This window comes from Primulina huaijiensis, chromosome 5 (assembly GCF_012295235.1).
Source record: "Primulina huaijiensis isolate GDHJ02 chromosome 5, ASM1229523v2, whole genome shotgun sequence".
Classification (NCBI taxonomy): domain Eukaryota; kingdom Viridiplantae; phylum Streptophyta; class Magnoliopsida; order Lamiales; family Gesneriaceae; genus Primulina; species Primulina huaijiensis.
In genome coordinates, this window is record NC_133310.1 from 7,226,906 (window position 1) to 7,248,022 (window position 21,117).

At 41.0% G+C, this 21,117-nt stretch overlaps 1 protein-coding gene across 2 annotated transcripts; it reads left to right on the forward strand.

Annotated features, from left to right (window-relative positions):
- The first annotated feature begins 815 nt into the window (after positions 1-815).
- On the forward strand, positions 816-9,528 carry LOC140977826 (uncharacterized). 2 transcript variants are annotated; one of them, XM_073442561.1, is made up of 4 exons: positions 816-1,170; positions 8,020-8,089; positions 8,194-8,287; positions 9,229-9,528. In XM_073442561.1, the coding sequence occupies exons 1-3, from the start codon at positions 988-990 to the stop codon at positions 8,244-8,246; spliced, it is 306 nt and encodes a 101-aa protein (XP_073298662.1). In that variant the 5' UTR covers positions 816-987; the 3' UTR covers positions 8,247-8,287; positions 9,229-9,528. The 2 variants fall into 2 exon arrangements, with proteins under 2 accessions (XP_073298662.1, XP_073298661.1); XM_073442560.1 differs by lacking the exon at positions 9,229-9,528 and having other exon boundaries at positions 8,194-8,834.
- Positions 9,529-21,117: the final 11,589 nt, after the last annotated feature.

Below are 21,117 nucleotides of genomic sequence, written 5' to 3' on the forward strand. Positions count from 1 at the left end.
ATATGCAAAATCAAATATTAAAACTATTATTTTTTCATATAAGAGATTACTCATGAACTTACGACCGAACATGTTCACGAGCTAACGAGTCGAATACTGTAAAACTTGAGTTTGGTTTGTTTATCTTAACGAGCCTCATTAAACGAGCTCAAACGAGCTTTTATCGAACCGAGTTTCGAATAACTTACAGACGGTTTGGTTAATTTACATCCCTACTTAGAAAGATGGAAGTTTTATTGCTGGAAAGAGAGATTGAATCTTTTTGGAATATATGAAAATGAAAAGGATCACAATTATTATTAACACATTTTGAAATTAATAACCAATATTGTAATAATGAATTATATTGTTCGATTCAAGATAACATAAGATTTATGTTTTACTCATTTCATTTGGAAACATAAAAAGTATTACTTCTGAAGAAAATAAATTGTATTTTACAACTATTTTAAAAGAAATCTACATACTCATATTAAAAAAAAATATATAAAATTTGATCAGCATATAGGTTAATCCATATGGTAATTAAAGAGAACAAATACATGTCATTTTTATGTTATATTAGCGACGGGACACACACGATGTGTGTATAATATAATACATGAATGTTATGTATATTATATGTTTTGTTTCTTGAATTTTGATTTAGTTTTGATATTTATAAAATTAAATACGACGAAGATTTTTATGATTATAAAATATAAAAAATTTAAACATACTCAATTATACTAAATAAAAAAACTAAATAATTAGTAATTTAATATATAAAACACAATCATATTTATTTTCTCGAATTATTTCATGGGAGAAGCCATTCCATTGGGGCAGAGAATCCAACAATTGGCCAAGGTCTTCGCCTCCAAAAACCGAAGGCGGCAACGCCCGGCCCAGTTGAGACCCGGCTCCAAGACCCGACCTATATTGTATAGGCCCAATACTGAGCCCAGGTCGGACTCTCAACGTCAGCTGAAGCTAGAAACTCGGCACATGGAGGCGGCGGAGAACTCGGAGCAGCGGCGGCGGATGCCTCTGGCGGAGGTGGTGACCGATTGCGTTAACAGGTGGTTCCACTATACTCTTAAAGAAGCCAAGGCTGGTGATATTGCCATGCAGGTGCTCGTTGGGCAAATGTATTACAGCGGATACGGGGTTCTTAGAGATGCCCAGAAGGTACTTTCCGTTTATTTGTCTCTGCCATTCTTTAGAGTTAATAGATATTTATTTTGTGCTTGTTTGTTTTGTTAAATTCTACTTTTGAGGGGTTTTTTTGAACCTTATTTGGGGAAAGATTGAATTGAGAAAACAGATGTTCAAACTAATGAATATTGTTTTAATGGTTAGGGAGACGATCAGTGTGGAGGAATTAAGTGGAAGGGGAGATGTTCGTAAAGTGAGTTTAGGGATTTATGTTTGCACAACGGTTGTTCATTCTCTGTGGTTTGCAAATTTAACAGTGTAAGAAAGCATACAAGTATATATATATGCATGAGGATAATTCCTGATGTCCCGGAAAGAGCTCGGGTCATGCTCGGACTCGGGCAGAGTAAGAGATCGGGAGCCTGGGTCTACTGGGGGAGAACTAGCCTGGGTAAAGAAAATGCTCTTATATAAATCATCCTTGGGCATACAACAACTTGGGAAGCTGATTAGACCGGAACATACTCATACAAGTCTGAGCTCCCAGTCTAGCCCGAGCTGTGTAAGAAGGCTAAGATAATGGATCAGGGACCCTGTCTGTGCCCTAACATCATGACCACTGCCCGAGCATCACGGGACAGACTTCGACTCTCGGCCCACAAGTATGGATCGCCATGCCTCAAAATTATTAGTATATCAATCAACACACGTGGGTGTGATGAGACAAGACCAGAAGCCGTATGAGTTGTCAGTCGCAACAATGTCAGAGGGCAGGGTGTTCACAACTGTTTGATCATGAATTGAGGAGTGGCCGAGCACTGAAAACAAAGTCATATTACTTTTTCTCCTATAAATACTCAGATTTTGTCGATCATTAGGCAGATTCATTTAACATTTCCACAAGCATCCAATATATATTCTCTATACAACACTTTCCTTTGCGCGGATACTCGACTGACTTGAGCATCGGAGTAGTTACGCCGGAAACCTTTCCAGCGCCACACTAACGTTATTTGCTCTTCAATTGTACAAATTACCTAGCCCGGGAGTCCTTTTACCCAGCCACAAGCATTCGCAAGAAAGTAACCCGACCTGGTAAATTGCCCACTTAGCGCACCCAATTTAGCCGGGCATCATCATTGGCACCGTTTATGGGAAGTCAGATCTATAGACATAGATATGGTTTCCACTCGAAAATCAGTTCGAATGGATGATTCCAGAAGGGAGACCACAGATTCAGGGGTCCTCGAGGAAATCCGCCCTCTCAACAAACTTTTGCTATCAATCCAGAATAGCTGACCCAATAGATACCAGCAGCTGTCCAAAATGTCATAGCAAAGAAGTTGCCTCTTAGCAGAAGCCACATGCACCTAGAAGAAGGATCTGAGGATGAATCTCATCCTCGAGAAAAGACAAAAAAATGAAGAAAGCTCTCAGGAAGGTTTCTAAGCCCTTACCATGACCGATGAATTGGAAGATTTAAGGAAAAAGGTGAAGAAGTTGGAAGGACGAACTGAATCTTCTCGAGTTCTCGGGTCCCGCCAAAAGGCTCTCCATTCTCCATACAAATAGTGGATGGACCCTTCTATGTCCACTACAAGTCATTCAAAATCAGGGAGTATGACGAGAACATTGATCCAGAGGAACGTTTGGTGCGGTTCGAGAACATGGCCATGTTGCATTGCTACGAGGACAAAATCAAGTGTAAAGCTTTCTTGACCACATTGGTGGACTCAGCCCAACGGTGGTTACAAACTCGAGCCACAAAGTATCCACCCTTTTGACGATTTCAAGAGCATTTTCTTGCATCACTTCATTAGCAGCAAGAAATATAAGAAGATTTTTTTTAGCCTGTTCGAGGTGAAGCAGAATGGGGACGAGTCATTGGGGTGTATATTCGTCAGTTTAACAAAGCAGCCCTGGATGTACCATCATGTGCTCCTGAAAAGAAAATCACAGCTTTTACGCAGGGACTTCGGGAAAGAGTTCTTCCTGTCCATGGTAAATAAACTGCCCCAAGATTTTGAAGATCTGCTATCTCGAGCAGGAAAAGTATATCAATATGGAAGAGGCCCAGAGACAGAAAAGGGAAACCATGAAGAAAGAAAAAGGGGACCGGGTAGGAAAAACATTGAACCAGATACAAAGAGGAAACTTTCTTGGGCGATTTCCTAAATATACGCCCTTAAAGATTTCAAAAGATCGGACAGTACATCTCTGTGATGGAGATATGGTTGTCTCAAAGCCCTCACGGTCCTCTCAGGACTCACGGACAACAATGAAATTTTGCACATTTCACCAGGAATGTTACCATGATACCAGTAAGTTCAAGCGATTTAAAAAGGTCCATTTTCGACCAGATTCTGTTGAAGTGTTCGTCAGTGAAGAAAACTCGGGGGCTTCCATGGGTACACAGGAACCCGGGTCCCATCATCGCTGCCAACACCCAAGGTTGTCAATTAAGACCGAGAAATCATGATAAACCCTCTCAGGGAGACGGGGTCCGAGTTGACCAAACCGTGGAAAATCTCCTACTTTGGGAGTGATCAAAATGATTTCGGGATGATCTACAGACAATAAACCGGGCCGGAAGGCATGGAATTAGCAAGAAAGTTTGGGAGTGGACAATGCAAGATGAGAAGATAGCCAAGTACCATTTTTGGTTATCAAGATTTGCAAGACATCAACTTACCTCACAATGACGCCTTGGTCATCCAAGCCAAGATTGCCAACTTTGATATAAGGCGAGTGTTGGTGGATTCAAGCAGTTCGATCAATGTCATATTTCAGGAAGCCCTTGACAAGATGGATTTAAAGGGCTAAAAGCAAGCTAGAACCAGTGGAGACTGCTATTTTTAGTTTTGCTGGTCATACTGTGTACCCATGAGGTGAGATAGTACTTCTTTTGCTAGTCGGAACTGAGGACCTGAGAAAGTCAATCATGACAGCTTTCTCAGTGGTCAGTGCACCCTCCTCATATAACATCATTTTGGGAAGGCTGTCCATGAGTGCCCTCATGGCCGTCGCCTCAACTTACCATAAAAAAAATCAAATTCCCGTGGGGAACAGAGTGAGAAAAGTCCGGGGAGATCAGCCATAATCTCGGAAATGCTATGCTGAGACAGTCCAGATGGAGAAGAAAAGAACAAGGAGATAGAGAGATGACAGAAGGGTGGGTAAAGGAGAAGTGCATTCGATCGAGAGGTGAATGCCGTGACGGAGGAAGAGCAAGAAAAAGTGGACCTGGGATCTTGAATCCCCTATCCGGACCAAGTTGTTGGCTTGTTTACAGAGAAATGCAAACATATTTCCGTGGTCCCCCTCAGAGCTGGTCGGGATCCCGGTCTATGTTGCCATTGCTTAGCACAAATCAAACATTATCTCGGGTTCTCAACCTATGATGCAGAAGAGAAGGCATTTTGGGCCCGAAAAGGACAAGGTAATAGCTGAGCAGGTGCAAGAATTGCTTAAGGCCAGACACACCCGAGAAGTTCAATTCCCTACTTGGTTCTCAAATATGGTCCTGGTTCGGAAGGCCATTGGTAAATAGAGAATGTGAGTGACTTTAGGGTCCCGAATAAAGCTTGCCCCGAAGACCTTGATTCGGATCGATCAGTTGGTGGAATCCACATCAGGGTATGAGTTGCTTTGTTTAATGGATGCCTATCGGGGTACCAACAAATACCCTTGGCCCGAGAAGATCAAGACAATATCAGTTTCATCACCTCGGGTGATACATTCTATTATACGGTTATGCCGTTTGAATTGACGAATGCAGCGACCACTTATCAGCGGCTGATGGATAGAGTATTTGAGAAACAAGACGAAACAATAAGATATACGTGGATGAAATTCTTGTTAAATTTAGAGAGAAATCTTATTTCATCCCATATCTCGAGGAGACATTCTCGACTCTTAGAGAATATGAGGTGATATTAAATCCAGTCAAGTGCACTTTTGGGTTAAGAGTAGCAAATTTATCGGGTTCATGGTGACCGAGAGGGGGATTGAGGTAAACCTAGAGAAGGTTAGAGCTATCCTGGAAATGACTGCCCCAAGTGCAGAAGCTAACAGGAAGGATCGCTGTCCTGTCTCGATTCATTTCTAGATCGGCACATCATAGTTTTCCCTTCTTTCAAGTATTGAGAAAGTCCCAGAAATTTGGATGGGATGGTAAGTCTGAACAAGCTTTCCAAAGTCTGAAAAGTCAACTGGCCGGGCTACCCATCCTAGTAAAGCCTGAGCCAGTAGAAGTTATGGGTTTACCTTATCCTATCGAGATGCTGTTAGCTCAGTCTTATCCGAGAAGAAGGATCTGATCAAAAGTCTGTCTACTATGTTAGTCACCACGCCTTCAAAGGACTCGAGTTGAGATATACTGAGCTTGAGATGGTAGCCCTGGTAATCCGGAAGGTCAGTTCGTGAGCGGCCAGGGTCGATCCCTCAAAGGGCCTGGAATGCTTTTCATTTAAAGAAATATTATTCCTAAATTGTACTGATCATCCAAGTATCAATGAATTTTGTTTTCTTCGTTTCAATATATATATAATTCTATATAGATTTGGGAGGCCACCAAATTTTCCTCGGAAATTAGCAGAGAAAAAGAAAATTTATGCCTCTCCTTGACCTTCTGGCTCCGAACATAAGGTTCTTGGGTCTTATAGTTGCTGGGGAGCTTGGATTGGGCGGGCAACTGGGAGAAGAAGGGATGTTAATAAAAAAAATACCGTCTTTTTCAACACTTAAGAGGGGTTGTCATCAAGGAATCAGTTGTTTACTCGAGCAGTTAGATAAAAGGCGTGGTCGCTGAACCGGCATATAAAGAAGTATTAGAAGACGAGGGGGTTAATTAGAAGATTATGCATTTTAAAGAGCTCATAGATCGATGCCATTATATAGGAGTTGGTATGAAGTTGATTTAAAGGGACCCCGAGAAAGCGGGCCACCTCGATATAGAAAGAAGGGATGGGAAACCGAAGACCACTATGGACTTGGTCTCGGAAAAAGTATGGAACCCATCCGGGGGCTGGTCAGCTCGCTCCGAAGGACCAGAAATGAGGAGGGAGTAAGAAGAAGGGATAGATCCGAGAATTCGAAGGTCCTCATCGGTCCCCATACGTAGAATACTGGCCATAGTAGTCAGCAGGAAACCATGGGGTACCCGAGGCCTCGGTCTTTGTTTTGGAGGGAGTACGGACTTTGCTCTTACCCTTCTCCCGGGCATTAGAAGACCGGACAGCCTGGTAGACAGTTTTGAATTTTTGGGATTTTTTGGAAAGAAGGGCGATGACTTGTTTCTTAGAGGTAATGGGGGAGAGGGTAGCAGGGGACGCAGAGGGGGTAAAGTCGGTGTGCTAGGTGGCGTACTCTAGGTTTGAAGAGTCACGAGCGTTGGTGCCTGAGGTGCAGGAGGTAGAGTTTGACATGTTTAGAAGGAAAAGAAAACTTATGAGAATGAAGGAGGGGAGAAAGCTGCCGGAATTAAGGTAACGGATTCGCCGGAGAGAAGCAGAGGACGCGGGAATCACGGGTGCAGGAGAACAAAAACGCAAGAATGCAAAAGCGTGAAATGAGGTAAGGGGGTTAGTATTTATAAGTGAGAGAAGAGCAATCCTAGCCAATGATCTCGAAGTAAATAAATAGCCGAGATACACCTCGGAAATTGAGCCAGGTCACATGAGAAGATGAAAAGTCGGGTCATGAATACGGGGCAGCGTTTGTCATATTTCTGTCTTTTCAACTGTTAGGGCTTATGTCATGTTTCCATTAGCCCTAGCCCACCTAAAATTCAAAAATTAATTGATCCCCCACCCAAAGTCCAATCTGACCATTTGAGACAGGGAGTAGGACTCTAGCGCGACTATTTAAAGAGGGAGTGGTGATGACCTGGAAAGAGCCCGGGTTATCCTAGGACTTGGGCAGAGCAAGAGATCGGGAGCGTAGGGCTACCGGGGGAGAACCAGCCGGGTTAAAGAAAGTGCTCTTATATAAAACATTTCTGGGTATGCAACAACTAGGGAAGCTGATTAGACCAGCAATTACTCATACAGGTCTGGGCCCCATGCCTAGCCCGGGTTGTGTAAGAAGGCTGAGATAATGGATCAGGGGCTCTGTCTGTGCCCCCACATAATGACCACTGCCCGAGCATCTCGGGGCAGACGTCAATTCTGGGCCCACGAGTATGGATCGCCATGCCTCGAAATCATTAATATGTCAATCAACACATGTGGGGCGATGTGACAAGACTAGAAGTAATATGAGTTGTCAGTCGTAACAGTGTCAGAGGGCATGGCGTGTGTAACTGTCTGATCATGAGGAGTGGCCGAGCAGTTAAAAAAATTCATCTTTTCTTTTTTTCCATTAAATACTCAAGTTTGCTCAATCATTGGACAGATTCACTGAATATTGCCTCAAGCACCCACGGTATATTTTCTATACAACATTTTCGTTTACGCGGATACTCGACTGACTTGAGCATCGGAGTAGCTAAACCCATGAACATTCTTTGGTCTTTAAGTGTACATATTACCTAGCCCGGGAGCCCTTTTGCTCGGTCACAGCATACGCAAGAAAGGAACATAACCCGACCCAGTAAATTGCCCACTTAGCTCACCCGATTTAGCCGGGAATCATCAATTCCATTATGGTTTATTTCGAATGCAAATAGTTCTTGACAATAGTAGCTTACTAGTATGAAATAAATATGCAGGAATATTGTATGGCTTGTGAAGTCCATTGGCCAAAAATACTTCGGTTCTCGAAAGGAATACCCATGTACAAATGTTTGCAACTCAATCTTGGATATTGGAAACATCAAAGATTCGACCTTTGTTTGATTATGGATTGTGGAAGTGGTTTATTTCTCATGGTTTTTGTATTCAGGGAAGAACGTGGATAGGCAGGGCTGCCGAGAGACGGTCTTCAGTGTGGAAAGTTGGCAATAAGCATCCAGGTGCTTCATTTTTTGTTTTTCTTTTTCAACAGAAACAGTAGTGGTTCCATCTGTTTCCTCACTTGTTTGCTCTCTTGACTTGAGAACACTATTTTGTTCTTTAGGTTATAATGCGAGTGACTCGGATTCTGATGATACCAAGGAAGATGTCAAGTAGGTCGTGATGTAGGTTTTGTATGGAGCATAGGGGATGACAAAGTGAGATGAATTCTCTGTGCACTTTTAAGGAAAATTTATGCTAATGACTTGTTGCTTTTATTTATGACATTTGGATGTTTAATTATCGATTTGATAGCGTGGTTTGTCATGGCATTGCTTGCAATATTCACCTTTATGAATACTGGTCTTTAACTTTTAGAAGTTTGTACTTTCTTAATGCTCTAAAGCTGCATGTGCAAGAAACATGACTTCATTATTTGGAATTTCCATGTATAAATTTGATGACCTACAGTCCTACACAATGAATGCACCATAAAAGGTTTAAAATTTAAATTCATCAAGAATTTGAATGATAGAGCGTCCATAACAAGAAATCAAAAAATGCATGTGGTGTTGTTCCAAAAACATGTGTTGTGCTTTCTAATTCGTATATGTTTAAATATAAATAGCTTGAATATGTTTTTAACTTTTTCCGTGATTATTGTGCAGAAATGAAAATTAGACTGCTAATTAAGTGGCTTGTATGGGTACTTTTTCATGATTTGTTACACAAGGTTTAATTTGGAAAATCATCCATTTTTTGTGTTCTGTTATGATCACTGGTTCTGCAAACACTCAGCTCAGGCAACGGGGATCCATTTTCAAGGGGTTTTGTATTTGAGCTACCAAACCAGTTTTCACTATCCGGCTCGGTCTTATTATGGCATTGCACCTGTTTGTCACGGTCAAAATGTTCCATTATTTTGTTGGAAGTCGGTTTCTTGAGTTCATTTAACTTGACAATTGCACTGTACAAGTGTTTCACATGAGCTACTGGATTTCCTAATGACGACGCCAAAGTTACACTTTGCAATCCAATTTTGGCATCATTTTGTGGAGATCCAGTGGTGCGTAGCATACTCATGTTTGTCCAACTGCTGTGCTTGGAGAAGCTGCGTATTGACTGTTGCTACGTGCTAATGAAGGTATTCTCTCTGCAGTGTAATTGTATGATGTGCCAACGCCTAAAATTATGGGACGTCTGTGACAGACTTCTACTTTTTTCACGCCCGATGTTTTCGAATGATGACATTTTCATTCCAAGTATATCACAGATTCATAATTTTTCTTGCTTTCTTACAACAAATTTCACAGCGTCTTAGTTTTCAGTTGTACTATTTGGAAAATGTTTTTGTATATGCATATAGCATTTCACCATCTCTGTATAACCATTTAACACTCTGGATTTTGTTCCTTACTTTTATTAAGTTTGCATTAATGTTTTTTTACCTATATGGTCATAAATCATTTTGCATTATAAATCTTGATTTCAAATTGTTGCATATTAATTTGTTAAGGCAATAGTTGAATGAAAGTAAGGTGCAACGCTGTCGAGTTCGAGTAGAGACTCGAGCTCGACTAGACAAGCTTTCACTGCTGGTGTTAACTCGATCGAGTAGCAAATTTTGAGTTACTCTAGCTTTACGAATGTGTTGTTTCTATGCATCAATGCAGAGTTTGTAATATACTGATTGTTACTTTGTTCTTGAAGTAAATTATGTAAATTCCAGTCAGCTTTCACAAGTTTTAATCAACATGTCATCACAAATTTCCATCAATACCCTGTCAATCAACCTATAAAAAATCTAGATTTTTTTTAAAAAAAAATCTAAAAAATCATCATTCTGTGATGCCATAAAATTGGCCAAAACCCTAGATTCAAAGGGTCCGTCGGTCGACTCTGCCAGAGGGCCGTCCCCTACAATGGTAGACGGTGGACTGTCACCCGCCGCTGATGGAGCTGAAGAAAACAACATTTGATTCACATTAGAGAAATTCATCTTGGCAGCAAAACTTAATGGTTCCGAAGCATCATGTAACGGAGCACTCAAATTTCCATTTTTGCCGTAATGGAGCACTCAATTTTAATGTAAGGTTGATCTTGAAACTCTAAATTTTAGCTTTAGACTTCTTCTAACCTCCACGAGGATTCATGGCTATGAAACAATTTGATGGCAAACTGCTTTGATCGTCGAACAACCGAGGAAACGAGACCTGTTGTAAAAGGGAGATTAACAGTTCGAGCGCAGCGAATTTGCAAGATTATTCAAGGTGATCCATACTATAAGAATAATTTTTAGGTTACTGGTATAATTTAATTTTTGTGGAAATGTATCCATACTACAAGAGTAATTTTGAGGTTACTGTTATAATTTAATTTTAAAAATAGAACAAGAAAAAAGCAAAATAATAATAGTTATTTCACTTAAATTATCATAATAAGGGCATTTTGGTCATTGTAGCACAATAAAAAAATTAATCTCTCATAAACATTTTATATTATTTATATTATTTATCCATATCTTTTAATTATCTGTTGCTCAAACCAATCGATACCTTAATAAATTTAGAAATTATTGAAATCTTCTGCTACGAGATTTATGACGTACTATGTATATTCAAGTGTCACTCCACACAAATGGATAAACCAATTTTGATTGATGTTGTTCGGGAAAATTGAGTGAGTTGATTGGACAATTTCACGGGCCAAGATGTGCTCTTTCTTTGTACGTGCTTGTGACCAGACAAGATAAACTCGAACTGGATAACATGTCCATCTGAGAACAAGAAACGTTAGTGGGGTGCTGAAATAGTTTTCGATTTTGCCATTCCGACGTTCAAATCAGTCAAATATGTACGTAGAGGATAGAAAGTGTGTTTGAGTAAATATGTAGAGAGTGATTGTGAGAATGAAAGTGAACTCCATGATTTTACCTTTGTGGGATATTTATATGGTACTAGAGTCAATGATCATTCCGAGATGCTTTGGTAGTGATCCCGATGTGAGGACATGACCCATGTCTTGACTTTAACATGATTTCAGAACGTGTAGAGGAACATGTCTCTTGATAATCGGTGGATAGGGTCTACGATCGATTAACTTAGTCTTCTTGTGTTGCCTAGTTGAGGTTATGAGCACGGCTTGTACAAGTTGGTAGTTGTCAGACAAGCTTACCGGATCGATGCGTGCCCGAGATGGTTTAAAATAAGGTACTCTTTCTTTTTTCGGGCTGGCTCCTACCCGGTCTTTCTTGACTTCCCGAGACTAGCTATGGGTTCCAGGTCTTTTTTTCCCGTCCGAGTCTAAGGATGACCCAGGGCCATTTCTAAGGTATCATCACTCCTTTCTTAAATAGTCAGACTAGATTCCTACTCATTGGACCGAGTGGTCAGATTTGACATAGGGCAGAAGAACAATTATATTTGAATTTGAGACGGGCTAGGGCTAGGGCTAGGGCTAGGGCCAACGGAAAGGTGACATAAGCCCTAACGGTTGAACATATTGGTGTCATGTCAAACATCGCTTCACCTACCCGACCCGACTGCTCGTCTTCCCAAGTGACCCGGTTCAACTTTCGAGACACATCTTGTTTGTCCGCCTATCCCAAGATCAACGGTCCGGATTAATCCTCCCACACCTATAAATATCGACCGCCTTCCATCACTTCACACTTTTGCATTCTTGGGCTTATGCTCTTCTCCTTTCACGATTATGATGTACCATATTTTCTCCGGTGAGTTCATTTCCAGCATTCCGACCACTTTTTATCTTTCTCCATCCTCATAAGTTTCTTTCAACTCTTAGCATGTCTAGTTTTACTTCTTCTACCTCGGGTGCAAACGCTCGCTGTTCATCGAACTTAGAATCGGTCGCTTTGTACTTCGACTCCACACCCCCCACTTCCTTTGCCATTTCTTCCATTGCCACTTCTAAAAAGCACATTCTCTCTCTTACCTCCAAAAATTAAAAAAATCCACACTTTCCCACTAGGCTTCCAGGCTTTCTAGTTCCCGGGAGAAGGGTAAAGGGAAGGTGAAACTGGCTCCTAAAGCAAAACCCCAACTTTTTCTTCTCATCCTTCCGAGGAGACTGAGGAACCGAGTACTTCATGGTTGTCCACTATTGTTTGCACCATTCGTCCTGGGATTTTCGAGGACATTCGTGACATCGGGTCCATCCCCTTCAATTATTCTATCATTATTCCCGGTCCCTCGGACCGGCTTGACCAGCCCCCACAGGGATATTACACATTCTTCTAGGACCAGGTTCGTAGGTCTCCAGTTCCCCATTCCTCCCTTCTATCTTGAGGTGGCTCGATTTCTCAGGGTCCCTCTAAACCAACTTCACTCTAATTCTTTCCTCATAATGGCCACGACCTTTGTGATATTAAAAATGAACAACCTCCTTATCAGCCCCTTATCCTCCATTATTATTTTGTGTGCCGCTTTAACTAATGTGCATTTTCCCTGACCGCCAAGTTGAATTACCAGTTCTTTGATGACATCTTTTCTTCCTTGAAGGGTAGATATTTCTTCATTTGCTTTCCTCTCTTGAAATGTTTGACTAGTTTCCTTCTCAGCCTTCCGCGCAAGCCCGAACTCATTGGTAACTAGGGTTGTAATCGAGTCGAGACGAGTCGAACTCTTGAATGTTTGAGCTTGGCTCGTTTATAATCGAGCCAAGCTCGAGTTTTATTTAACGAATATATGCATGACTCACGAGCTTATTCAAACTTTTATCGATCCTAAACAAGCTTAATAAATATGAATTTTACATTTAAATTTTCATTAAATTAATTAAAAAGTAAATTATATATTTAAAGAAAAATATAACATTCTTTTAATAGATTTTTCTATATATTTCATAAATAATATACAAAATCAATCAATCGAATATTAAAACTATTATTTTTTCATCTAAGAGATTACTCATGAACTTATCAACGAACATGTTCACGAGCTAACGAGCCGAATACTGTAAAGCTTGAGTTTGGTTTGTTTATCTTAAAGAGCCTCATTAAACGAGTTCAAACGAGCTTTTATCGAATCGAGCTTCGAATAGCTCACACACTGTTTGGTTCATTTACATCCCTACTGATAACTACAAAACCCATGAACATTACATTCGGAGCCAGGAGCTCGTGAAAGGGAAGAAATTATCCTTTTCCTTCCTGATATCAGAGGAGAATTTTATTGCTTACGAGTTGGGCGCCCGAGCTGAAGATCTTGTGGAATGGGTGACTGACGAGTTTTATGCCCTGGATGCTCAACCCAATATGTTTTATAGTATTTATATTATCTAATCTCTGTTTGTTTGGCTTTTGCGGAAGATCTAGAAATGAAACCAGCCTTTGTGCAGAGACGTACTGCGAAGAAGGCAGCCGAGGAGGAAAAACTAGCAGCTCAGGAGACATCTGCCGAGAAGAAAGCCCTGGCCAAGAATGTGGCCGAGGAAGAGAGAAAAGCTATTCAGGTATAGGAGACCGAAGAGAGGCTGGCATGTGAGGTCTAGGAGGTTGGTGAGAAACTGGTTTTCGCAGAAGAAACTGATAAGACCTCAGCCGGACACGAGGAAGAGTCCCCCGACCACATTCCTCTACTTAGGAGAAAGAGAATGCAATGGATGAGCCCACGCCCATTCTTCTAAGTGATTCGGATGATGTGATTTTTTTTACTTCACCCGGGCTCCCAGCCTATCCTTCTCCCAACGGGCTATCCCAGAACCTCACTAGTCTATTCCTTCCTATAACTGGGAAACCTTTTCCTGGATAGGGTTTCTTTTGTCAGGATCTGGCTTGTGAAGAGCTTGACTTCATCAGCCGATCATGCATATATTCTTAGCTGGGCTCTGACACCAAGTTCTTATAGGGTGCCACCCGCGCATTCTCGATAAGCTCCATTTTCTTTCTACTCTTTTATATTTTCTTCAACTTTCTTCAAAATTTTCTAAAACTTTATTTGTTTATGCAGGGCATTCGGATGTTGATAGATTCCTACGAGGATGTTGCCTCCTTAGCCCAACTAGAGACAGACCAAGACCGAGTCAACATGGAGCTTTATGACCAACTCCAAAGCGAGTTAGACAGGGTCGGCAAGTGCATGATCATATAGTGGACAAGCTAAGGATGACTTTAGAGTGTCAGCAAATGGTCATGGCCCAGGCTGACTTATAGAAGGCCTTGACCAAAAAGCAGAGATCTCCCAGCATAGGGTGAAGGTTGAGGAGAATAAGCTCAAGGCATTCGAGATGCAAGCCCGAGAAGCCAAGGATGACACCAAGGTTTCATCAGCTCCGGTTGATGCTAGAGTGGCCATTCTGGAGACTTGGCAGAAGTAATAGGAAGAACGACGAGCTGTCTTCCTCCTGTCCAAGGAGTTTCAACAGGTTGTCGATAGAAAAGCCTACTCTTTCTTCCAAACGAGGTTCCAGAAATACAGGGAGCAGTTTGAGGAGGCAAATATCATCTCGACGGACAGGGAGATTTCAGAGCCTCATACCACCTGTGCTTAGATAAAAAAAAACTAGGGTTTCATGTCTCCCGGGCTTAGATAAGATGTCGGGGCCTCATGCCTCTCGGGTTTAGATAATATGTCGATGCCTCATACCTCTTGGACTTAAATAATATGTCAGAGCCTCATGTCACCCGGGGTTAGATAAGATGCAGGGGCCTTATGCCTCACGAATTTAAATAAGATGTTGGAGCCTTATGCCTCCCGGGGTTAAATAAGATATCAAGGTCTAATGCCTCCCAGTTTTAGATAAGATGTCGGGGCCTTATACCTCCCTAACTTAAATAAGATGTCGGGCCTCATACCTCCCAGACTTAGATAAGATGTCGGGGCCTAATGCCTCCCAAGCTTAGATAAGATGCTGGGGCATAACGTCTCTCGGGCTTATATAAGATGTCGCCTCTCAAACTTAGATAAGATGTTGGGGCCTAATGCCTCTCGGGCTTAGCTAAGATGTCCGACCTCATGCTTCCCGGGCTTAGTAAATGATTGTCACACATGATGAAGGAAATGAATTTCATTCATAATCGGATCATAAATACAAACTAAGAATAATACTTCTTTAAGTGAAAAGCGTTTTAGGGCCTTTTGAGATGCCGAATTTGGCTATCTTCTAGATACAAAGCTCCCGATCTGATTCTACGGACCACCTTATAAGGTCCTTCCCACTGAGCTTCAAGCTTTCCAATATCTCCTGCTGGTTTAGTCTTCTTTATGAGAAGATAACCCACTTGAAAATCCTGAGGTCAGACTCACTTGTTGTAAATCCGTACACCAAGCTGAAATGTGTTTCCCCTATGGAAGTCCGGTAGGCTCACAAAACACTGGGTATTTGTTGGAACATTTCATGTTCGCAATCTTTACTTGATTTTGATGTTGACAAAACTTGTTATTGTGTTTCTAATAATCTACCTTAAGTGTGCAGAAAACTGGAACTGAAATAATCAGTTGACAGCCCAAACTGAAGACTATCGGATACGCCAACTGAACGCACCAATTGATCGTATGAACTGGACAAAATCCAACTGATGTATCTTAAATCAGTTCAACTGACTAACCAACTGAAAGGTAGTTCAACAAGAAACCTTCAGAAGCCCGGCCAGCTGATGAAGTGTTCAACTGATGAAGATCCCAGCTGATCAGTTCAATTGAACTAGTGAAATCAGTTGAGCTGATGAGCCAACTGATTTCACCTCTTCAACAGCAGACCAGTTCAACTAACCAGTTCAGAAATTCAGTCAGGAGCAATCAGTTGCGGAACACGACAGTCAACAGTATTGGAATCCAACTGTGCGCAAAGGTACATAAGCTTTTGTCCAGTCAAAGGACAATAATGGACCGAGCAGCTAAGCTTAAAGACAAATTGTTCCAGGAGAGATGTCGGAAAAAGACGAGACAGAAACTTCAAGGAACGCATTCAAGCTGCAACGGTCACATGCACTGAGTCTTGGCATACGATCATCTTGTTGCTATGAATACAGGCCAAGATCATCAGCAAAAAAATACAACAGAGTGAGTGAAGGGCACGCTTATTATTCATCAGCTTTCAAGAAGCATTACGCCCAGTTGCGAGGGAACACTTCAAGATATATCAGCTTAGTATAGAAGTTATTTTCTCTCAGTGTGTGAGAACACCCTTTGTTCAGTTCTCACACACACGCACACATACCACCACTCAAATTACAGTCTTGCACAAAGACATTAAACTTGTGTATGTAGTCTTTCTCACATAGACGTTAAAGAAGTGTTGGCTGGAAGGTGCTGCCTTCAGTCTAGTATAGGAGTTCAGTTAGGCAGATTGTGTAAGTCCTAAGCTGTGTAAGATTTATACAATCAGTTAAATAAATCTAAGTCTTCTAGTATATCCTACCCGTGGAGGTAGAAGGGGTGATGTAGGAGCAGTTGAAGTCTCCAAACATCCATAAACATATCTTGTGTATTTAACTGATCAACTGTTGTTTTCAAACTAACTGGATTAGCAAGGGTATTCAACAGTTCAGTTGTCACCATAACTGAATTGGTGAATGCAAAAACTAATCTACCCATTTTCAGTTATTCAGTTGCATAGTATATAAAATATATCAGTTTCCTTAACGAAGGATTATTTCGAGTGCCTTCCGCTTGGTTTGTAAACCAAACTCGATCTAATTCATCGGTGTATACTTTCTTAGAACACAAGCTACTGCAACTCATGGAGAATATTTTGTTTGAAGCACCTTTGGTGCAGAGAACTCGATCCAACAGTATTTATTTCACTTAATCTTTCTCGACTCCATTTAACCTGGATCTTAGGGTCTGAACAACGGTGAGATTGGTGAACTCGGTCTGTTTGTTAGCTTGCGGATAAGCAACTGAGGTGAAAGAATGTGCAATCTTCATTTCTTAGCATCAGGCTATCATCTTGCGTCCTTGAAATTATCGGTCATTATCAAATATCAATTTTCTTGGCAACCCAAACCATCAAACTGTATTTTTCCACAAAAATTTCAAAACCTCTTCTTTCATGATTTTAGCTAGGGGTTCGATCACCACTCACTTACAGAATTAATCCACAAATACCAACTAGAATTTTCTCTGAGCCTGGGCTATTGAAAAAAGTCCCACAATATCCAGGCCTCACTAATCGAAAAGGCGGTATGCTGGACTTGTTTCATAATTGAGATTGGGTTGTGCATGAAGTTGCCATGTCGTTGGCACCCTTCACATGATCGAACCACCCGAACAGAATCCGTGTTCATAGTAGGCTACCAAAACCATACCAACAATTATTTCCTGACTAATATCATTCAACAATATGATCCTTGCAACATCCCTCATGAATTTCCATGGTTACGTATTCGGCCTTCTCCCCAGCCACACATTTGCGCATTGGACCTTGGTAAGATCGTCGATACAATGCCACATTTGAGAGCCAAGTAGAAAACTGGACTTCTCGGATCTGGTCCGCTTCAACAACTCTTGCACCTTCTCAACTACTACCCTATCCTTCTCGGGCCCAATATGCCTATTCTGTTTCACGATTCGAGAACACAGGATGATGTTCACTTTATGCTCTGCAACATAAGCTAGGATCCCGATAAGATCTGAGGAGTAACATGCAAAATATTAGCATTCTTATTTAAACAAGTCAGCAACAAGGCTCGAGTAGGTGGTTCCAGATCCCAGGACACATTGGTTGTTTTCCCAAGATGTCCGGGGAATATATCCAGTTCTTCCTCCATCACTGTCTGCACATCTCCAATTGAGTGCACCTCTCCCTTTCCTTGCCTTATGTAATTTCCTTCCCTCCTTGTTCTTTTGTTTTCCACTCGGACTATCTCATAATAACATTTGCGAGAGGATGGCTGATCTCCCCATACATCTCCTTTCCTACTACCCACGGAAAATTTGATTTTCTGATGTTAAGTCGAGGCGACGGCCATGAGGGTATTCATGGGTGGCCTTCCCAATATGATATTATATGAGGAATGTGTTTTGACAACTGTGAATGTTTTCATGACTGACTTCCTCAAGTCCTCGGATCTGATTATCAGGGGAAACATTATCTCTCTTTTTGGGTATATGGTGTGACCAGCAAAACCAAAGAGGGTAGTCTCCACTGGTTCCAACTTATAGCCCTTCAAATTCATTTGGTCGAGAGTTTCCTGGAATATAACATTGATAAGGCTCCCGGAATCCACAAAAAACTCCATTACATCATAGTTGGCAATTTTGGCTTGGATAACCAAGATATTATTGCAAGGTACGTTGATGCCCTATAGATCTTGGGGACCAAAGTTCATCATTAACCAAGATATCATTGTAAGATACGTTGGTGCCCTATAAAAAAGTGTCCAGAGGGTTTTTTTTTTCTGTTCTCGATCCTCTGTCTTGCTTACCATGTTTTTTTTTTTTTCAGGTCTTTTTTTTTCTTTGAGCCTCCTCCATGTTGATGTACTTTCTGCTAGGGATAAAACATCTTCAAAATCCCGGGGTAGCTTTTTTACCAAGGATTTGAAGAAATCCCCTTCCTAGAACCCTTGTGTGAAGGCTGTAGTCTTTGTCTCGAGCACAGAATGGTACCTCTATGGCAGCCTTGTTAAACCTACGCATGTATGGCCGCAAGGATTTCTCTTAACTCTGATTCACTTCAAATACACATAAGGCAGTATTTTTATATTTTTTAATTGTTGCTGAAGTGATGCAAGAAAAGATTCATGAAATCTTCGAAAGAATGGATGCTTTGAGGTTCAAGCTTTTCGAACCAATGCTGAGCTGAGTCTACTAACGTGGTAAAAAAAGCCTTGCATTTGATTCTGTCCTCGTAAAAATGCAACAACCAAGTCAGGTGATCTTCTATATTAGTATTCCCATCATAGTCCCTGATCTTAGCCAACTTGTAGTGAATGGGCATGGGCTCATTCACTATCTGGGTGGAGAAGGGACATCCCCTTGACTCGACCAGGACAGTATGAGAAGACCCAACCTATCCTTCCAGCTTTTTCACCTTCTTCCTCAGCTTTTCTAATTCATCGGTCATGGTATGAACCTTGGAGCCAGCCCTAGAGTTTTCATCATTCTTTCCAGACCAGTCTTGAAGATGAGACTCATCCTTGGGCTCCTCCTGTTTTCGTCAAGGTTTCTTTTTTGGGGGTAGTTTCCCGGCCATGGCCTCATGAACAACCGCCACGATCCACTGAGCTAGATCTTAGCGAGTGATGGTTTGCTGAGGGTTGTTAGGGGGTGGATGTTAGGATCGAGAAATAGTTTAGAAGGGGTGGATAAACTCTTTAAAAATTTTTTCTTTTAAATTTTTTTTTCAATCGTTTTAAGGCATTTGAAAGTTTTTTTGAACGGTTAGAAATATTAACCACTTGAAAAGTGCGGAAAACGATTCGAAATTTCTAATGATAGCTTCATCTGGTTGGCTGCTTGTTAACAAGAAACAGTTCGAAATGTAAGTGCTCGTGGAAAGTAAAGGCACATGATTTTTATGAATACTCGAAGATAAAACTCCTACGTCACCCCCTTATGATATGAATCCTCGAATGAAAGAAAAGCAAACACGATTAAATTCGAATCGCGTCCTCAATTCAATAACGAACAAGGATCGTTGTTGTGTGTCCCGACCTTTTGAATCAAGTATTGTGCGATCTTCACCCCTAAACTACGTGGTTTAGTAATAAATGAACACAAAAAGCAACCGACACACAAACGAACCTTCAAAGAACTTTTCTTTGACAATCCGTATAAGAAACGATCGACAAACGTCACAAAATAAAACATTGATAAGTTTGATTTTGAAAACAAAGCAAAAACCATTAAAAAGTTGAGAGAAAACTCAAAACTATTGTATAAACTCAATGAATAATCTGAATTGTGTTCAAAATTTTATCCAAAATATGTTTACATACTCAAAAAGATATTAAATCTAGTTACCAAACTAATTAGGATTCTTAACAAGGAAACTAGGATTTTCTTGCAGCTCGGGCGCGCTCGGGCGGTAAGATGTAACCGCTCGGGCGATAAGGGTTCTGGACATTTCGCGCTCGGGCGGTAAGATTTGGCCACTCGGGCACGGGGTGCTCTGGAAATCATCTCTTGGACAGTAAGTGCAGCGCTCGGGCGGTAAGAATTAGCTGCCCAGGCGCGGAAGGTTCTGGCCTCAAGTGTGTGGTGTTTTTGGCTTTATCCATTGGTTTCTTCATGCGGTTGCTCGACACTCCTTCCTTATATTCTTCTTCGAACTTCGTCAATTACTTGAATATGATTGATTCTTCATTACTTGAATATGATTGATTCTTCATCACTAATCATTATCAAGCTTGAAAGTCTGAGACAACGACGCTCCTTAAACCTTCATCCAACCATCAGCACGCCACACATAGTAAGATTCATATCAGATTCCCCTTCTTCAAAAATATTTGTCATCAAATCTTGTCTATCTTTCAACGCTAGATTGTAGGTGCTACCGCCCACGTGCTCCATCAACGCTTTGAACCCTAACTCCATGGTTGCCTTTACTATCAACTCATCAACCTCAACATACACCAAATAACAAGTGAAACCAAATGATATAATATAATTAATTATCACACATATCAGATTCCTCCCCTTCTTAGATCTAGTTAACACAAAAATAAAATCCATACACGTGTACGACCATAGTTCACTACGAATAAGAATTATCTCACGCAATGAATATAGAATAAAAAAATTATTCTTTTTAAACATATATTCATCATGAATGAAGAAATTATCATATGCAATCATGCACCTTTCAAAACCATCACCAACCAAATATAACTCATGCAAATAGGACACACTACATGTACTATGCATGCAATCATTTAACTCATCACAAGAATTTAAGTCTAATGCATGTGAACTCTTGTAGCAAACAAATACCACTAACTTAGTAACTCGTGGGAAATCAAAATTCATAATAAGTACATGAATTTCATCAATAGTCTCGAATCCATAACAATCAAGTAATAAGGATAAACTGACACCCGGTCCCTTAACCACCAAACTTGCAACCCGTTCTATAAATTCTTGAA